Source organism: Salmo trutta, chromosome 17 (assembly GCF_901001165.1).
Source record: "Salmo trutta chromosome 17, fSalTru1.1, whole genome shotgun sequence".
Classification (NCBI taxonomy): Eukaryota; Metazoa; Chordata; class Actinopteri; order Salmoniformes; family Salmonidae; genus Salmo; species Salmo trutta.
In genome coordinates this window covers 51,419,010-51,425,009 of record NC_042973.1, presented here as the reverse complement: position 1 = coordinate 51,425,009, position 6,000 = coordinate 51,419,010, and the positions used below count along the sequence as shown (strand labels likewise).

The 6,000-nt window shown below is 42.4% G+C and overlaps 1 protein-coding gene across 12 annotated transcripts in view; it reads left to right on the top strand.

Annotated features, from left to right (window-relative positions):
* The window catches only part of LOC115152367 (neuronal cell adhesion molecule), a 117,423-nt gene that overhangs the window by 87,672 nt on the left and 23,751 nt on the right, over positions 1 to 6,000 (top strand). For 7 of the 12 annotated variants that reach the window (XM_029697163.1, XM_029697165.1, XM_029697167.1 and 4 more), the window contains exons 3-6: positions 3,040 to 3,218; positions 3,839 to 3,856; positions 4,438 to 4,543; positions 4,776 to 4,969. In XM_029697163.1, coding sequence (XP_029553023.1) covers positions 3,134 to 3,218; positions 3,839 to 3,856; positions 4,438 to 4,543; positions 4,776 to 4,969 — 403 coding nt within the window. In that variant the 5' untranslated portion in view covers positions 3,040 to 3,133. The remainder of the gene's footprint in view (positions 1 to 3,039; positions 3,219 to 3,838; positions 3,857 to 4,437; positions 4,544 to 4,775; positions 4,970 to 6,000) is intronic. The other 5 variants (XM_029697173.1, XM_029697164.1, XM_029697174.1 and 2 more) reach the window with 1 other exon arrangement.

Below are 6,000 nucleotides of genomic sequence, written 5' to 3'. Positions count from 1 at the left end.
TTCCTTTATTGAGTAACACACCTATAAAATCCCAATTCAAATATCACAGGCTGAGATAACAGAGCAGAGCAGTTTTCTTTATTGTGCCTAGGCTGAGAAAGTAGCTGTGCCATTTTTATAGCTTTAGTGGGACACACACTGGGGCGCCTTAGGAGGAGGATGGCAAGAAGGCAGCAGGAGAAAAACAGGTCATACTCCATTTTCTGATTCACAAAAATGTCTCACTCTCTTCCTTAGAGCTGTGTGGTATTTCTACTGTTTGAGGGCAGGGTGTGCATACCAAGAGTATCTAGACTATTTCATGATTTGGGATACTGTTGCAACTGTTGAATTATGTAAGATGCAAGGATATTCTCTTTAAATAAAGCACTTCCTAATAGTGAGTGAATAACTTGCTATATTGTATTTACTTTGTCACCATGGCCTTTTTTGCCTTTACCTACCTCCATTAACTCACCTCATTTGCTCACATTGTATATAGACTTATTTTTCTACTGTATTATTGACTGTATGTTTGTTTTACTCCATGTGTAACTCTGTGTTGTTGTATGTGTCGAACTGCTTTGCTTTATCTTGGCCAGGTCGCAGTTGTAAATGAGAACTTGTTCTCAACTTGCCTACCCGGTTAAATAAAGGTGAAATAAATAAATAAATAAAAACTTTACCAAGCTTACGAAAGAGAAAGAGGCTGGTATTTAGAAGAATCCTTGATTGTCAGTCCAGGAACCTTCTCTCTCTCTTTCCTTTTTTCTTTCTTTCTCTCTCTCTTTCCTTTCTTTCTTTCTTTCTTTCCCGGGTGGATAGTGTCATAATTACATTGTTTAGCTGACTGGCAACAGCCGAACCCCTTCATACTGACACATGTGATTTTCAGCTCCATATCTTCATGTAACTTTACATTGAACTTAAAGACACAATCTGTAATTATTTTATTCAGGCAAACAGCAGCCCTGCCACTTTTTTTGCTATAAAGCTGAGGGACAGCTAATAGTTACAGCAGGACATATCGCAGATTGCCCCTTTAATATTATTCATCCCCAATCTATACTTAACAAAAATATAAACACAATATGTAAAGTGTTGGGCCCATGTTAAATGAGCTGAAATTGTCCATATTGTCACGACTTCCGCCGAAGTCGGCTCCTCTCCTTGTTCGGGCGGTGTTCGGCGGTCGACGTCACCGGCTTTCTAGCCATTGCCGCTACATTTTTCATGTATCCATTTGTTTTGTCTTATTCCCTGCACACCTGGTTTTCATTCCCCAATCACACTACATGTATTTATTCCTCTGTTCCCCCTCAAGTCTTTGTGTAAGATTGTTTGTGTGGTACATGTTTTTGTACGTACTAGGCTTGCGTGCATTTTCTCTCGTGTTATTTCACGAAGCCTGTTTGTATACATTTGATGGTTGTGATTGTTTTGCGCGTTTTACACTTTGCCTTGTTGGTTGGTGTCACGTCCTGACCCTAGTAAGATGTCATTTTCTATAGTAGAGTAGGGCAGGGCGTGACAGGGGGTGTTTTGGGTTGTTCTATGTTTTCTATTTCTATGTTTAAGTTCTAGTTTTTCTATTTCTATGTTGGGATTGTTTGGGGTTGATCTCTAATTGGAGGCAGCTGATCCTCATTGCCTCTGATTAGAGATCATATTTAAGTAGAGGTTTCACGTTTAATAAATATGTGGAACTACGAACACGCTGCATTTTGGTCCGCTCCTTCGAACAGCCGTGACAGCTGGAGGTTTTTTGGACGCAGCTGCGTCCGTCTGTATATTCTCTCCTGATGAAATAAAGTGTGCGCCTGTTCACAATTCTCTGCTAACCTGCACCTGACTTCAGCACAAGTACGCACACACCTGACACAAAAAGTTTATTTTTGTAAAATGTTATGCACAAATTTGTTTACATTCCTGGTAGTGAGAATGTATCATTTGCCAAGATGATTCATACACCTGATAGGTGGGGCATATCAAGAAGCTGATTAAACAGAATGATCATTACACAGGTGCACCTTGTGCTGGGGACGATAAAAGGCCACTCTAGAAAGTGCAGTTTTGTCACACAACACAATGCCACAAATGTCTCAAGTTTTGAGGAAGCGTGCAATTGACATACTTACTGCAGGAATGTGCACCAGAGCTATTGCCAGACTGTTGAATGTTAATTTCTCTACCATAAGCCACCTACAATTTTGTTTTAGAAAATTTGCCGGTATGTCCAACCGGCCTCACAACTGCAGACCAAGGGGAGGGGGGGTGAATTGAGACCAGCGGCTGCCGGTGTTCTGTGAGTGACTTAATTTCAGTCAGTCAGACAGACAGAAAGTGAGAAAAGAGGAGAGCAGAGAGTGCCTGTCCACTGGCAGGATGTCGTCTGAGGTTGATGGTTGATATAATCGATATGGCAGGTGCCTAATGGTACTGTCGTCATTGCAGTGACTATCTGAGCTAAATGAAGCCATATGGGCCATGTCGCTCCCAATTCCAGTGCACTACATCACAACGGCACACACACACATACACACACACACACATCTAGATCATAACGATAGCTCCCAGCCTCCCAGCCAATTCCATGTCCATCTGCATGGGAAGGGCCATCGATCCACAGTCACAGCAACAGCCATCTATATCTGTCTCTCTAGAGGGAATTGTGACTTTCTCATTCACATACTGATATAACTGTAATTCTGAAATGTGGCACAGTCTCATATTCATGATTGCTTTACAACAATTTCATTGCAATAATGTATGTTTCTGTATGTTCCCTCCCCCCTTCTATTTTTGTATCCATCCATCTCTCGCTCTCTGTATCTCTGCCTCTCTCTCTCTGTGTCTCTGTGTCTCTCATTCTGTCTCTCTCTCTCCCTCTCTGTCTCTCTCGGTGTCTCTGTCTTTCTCTGTTTCTCTCTGTCTCTGTCTCTCTCTCTCTCCCCCTCTCTGTCTCTCTCTGTGTCTCTGTCTTTCTCTGTTTCTCTCTGTCTCTCTCTCTGCAATTCTCTCTCTCCCCCTCTGCCACTCTCTCTCTCTCTCTCTCTCTAGTTGTGAATGTGCACGTGGCCGAGGCGTTCTGATTGAGGGGAGAGGTGGGACTTATCTCTGTCGGGGGGAGGACCTTTGCGTCAGGCAACCAGTCATGGAGAGAACGAGGGCGAGAGCAACAGTGTTCCTGATGCTGTTCCTGGGTAACCTCGGCAACGCTCTGGAGGTCCCACTAGACCGTAAGAACTATTAACACATCACAGTCAAGAGCATTCGTAACCTCGAAAGAGTCATCTCTTTGTAACTGTTGGCTCCCACTAGACCGTAAGAACTTAACACATCATAGTCTCTCTCTCTCTCTCTCTCTCTCTCTCGCTCTCTCTCTCTCTCTCTCTCTCCTTTGGCCTCACTCTTCCTTGCTGCTTCTCAAAGTCAAAGTTGTATTGATATGGGTACAGAGTCTGTAAGATGAGTCAGTAAGAGGTTGTGAGAATAATATTCTTTATTGATCCAAGGCTTTTGCAAATGTGGCTACTTGGTTTTCTAATGAACGCATAACTTGTTGCCTCATTACATTTGTATAACTTCGCTGAGTAAGAAGAGTAGGTTTTCTTGTCGTTTTAAGTACCTAGAGACCTATACCCACACCAAAGTCATAATGTGGAAAAATAACTACTGTATGTTGTGTGAGTAATGTTTGGAATCGTGTTGGAAGCTATGTAATGTCTGGAAAAGGTAACTAACCCTCCTTCTGTCCACCATGTTCTGAAAGGAAGTAACAGAGTGGGTTCTTTTTTCAACACTAATGTCTGGCTCTCTTTATTATCTCAAAAATGTATGCTGATTCTTGGGGGAAAAGCAAAAGTTCTGGAAGGATGTAAGTTAAGTTCCCCTGTCACCATGCCTGTGTGAATTCAGTGTGACCACAGAGACTGTGACTTGAGCACTTTGTGTTGTGAATTTGGGGATTTCTTGTATGGTTGCTATTGGTTTTGCGCTTTATCCGTGTGGATTTGAGTGGATTTGAGCATCGGTCTGACTTGCATGCAGTGCTCTTGTTGTTGTTGATTTGTTTGTTCCTTTTGTGTGGTGTGGTTTTGCTGTGTTTTCAGTAGGAAAACATCATGTCCCGTAAAACACATAAGGCATGATTCTTCATATCAGTTATTTTAAATAGTAAATCCGTCTTCTGTTCCTTTGGAGAGAAATACATTTAAAGAAAGATGATTATGAAGCAGAATATCCAGGACTGTACTTCAGTCCACTGCATGCTTTTATGTTCCCGTCATTCAACTGGTTATTTGATCTTAATGTTATGGTCAGCAATTTAGCCCGGTTCAATTTTAGTGTCGTAAGCCGGTCCAGCCCTGCTCGCTGTATGCTTGATCAATAACAGTTGAAAACTTAGTTATGCAGGGCAGGGATTGATTTGACTGTGTCCCTCTTTGCTTGCCGTAGTGCCGCAGCCACCAACCATAACCCACCAGTCTCCCAAGGATTACATCATCGACCCTCGGGAGAACATCGTCATCCACTGTGATGCCAAGGGGAAGCCGCATCCCAGGTACACACACACACACACATACGCATGTACACGTGCACACACACGCGCACGCACACACACACAAAGCCAATTGTTATACCGCTCGCACTTGTGTCAAATGGCAGAGTAGTTGGCTAAATCTCGAACAGATATATTGATTAGCCAATTTATTAGCTATATAAAATACTATGTGTTACAATGACAGTTAAAGTGATTTAGATGTTCACTAACATTGACATCAATCCACTTACAGCTTTTCGTGGACCAGGAACGGGACCCACTTTGACATTGACCAGGACCCCAAGGTCACAATGCGACCCCACTCTGGCACCCTGGTGGCGGACATCAGTGGAGAGAAGGTTGAGTCATATGAGGGGGTGTACCAGTGTACGGCCAGGAACGAACATGGGACTGCAGTATCAAACAATATCGTCATCAGACAGTCCAGTAAGCATCTCTAAGATGTGTTATCGCTTTCACCTTTTCGTTGTCATTTTCTGTCTTTCTCGCTCTTTCTGTCTCCCTCTCTCATTTTCTCTCTCCCTCTCTCTTTCTCTCACTGGGCCTCTCACCACTCTCTCTCCGATATCTCACCTCTCAGTCATCTCATATAACCTCATGTCTGTCTCACTCTATTCTCCACTGAGCTCATCTCTGACGTGTCTCTGATTTGTGACCATTCAATCTTTCTTCTCTCTTTTCTTGAAACGAATAAGATGTATTTTCCATCATCAATGCTCTCTTCATGGAAGGTAAAGGTTACATGTGGAAAGACAGCATGATAATAATTGTTACCTGGATATACCTATTTCACTTTTAGCTTGATGTGATTTAGTAGCTTGAACTCATTCCTTCCATGTAGCTAGAACTCATTCCTTCCATGTAGCTTGAACTCATTCCTTCCATGTAGCTAGAACTCATTCCTTCCATGTAGCTAGAACTCATTCCTTCCATGTAGCTAGAACTCATTCATTCCATGTAGCTAGAACTCATTCCTTCCATGTAGCTAGAACTCATTCCTTCCATGTAGCTAGAACTCATTCCTTCCATGTAGCTAGAACTCATTCCTTCCATGTAGCTTGAACTCATTCCTTCCATGTAGCTAGAACTCATTCCTTCCAAGTAGCTTGAGCTCATTCCTTCCATGTAGCTAGAACTCATTCATTCCATGTATGCTAGAACTCATTCATTCCATGTAGCTAGAACTCATTCCTTCCATGTAGCTAGAACTCATTCATTCCATGTAGCTAGAACTCATTCCTTCCATGTAGCTAGAACTCATTCCTTCCATATAGCTAGAACTCATTTCTTCCATGTAGCTAGAACTCATTTATTCCATGTAGCTAGAACTCATTCCTTCCAAGTAGCTAGAACTCATTCCTTCCATGTAGCTAGAACTCATTCATTCCATGTAGCTAGAACTCATTCCTTCCATGTAGCTAGAACTCATTCCTTCCATGTAGCTAGAACTCACTACT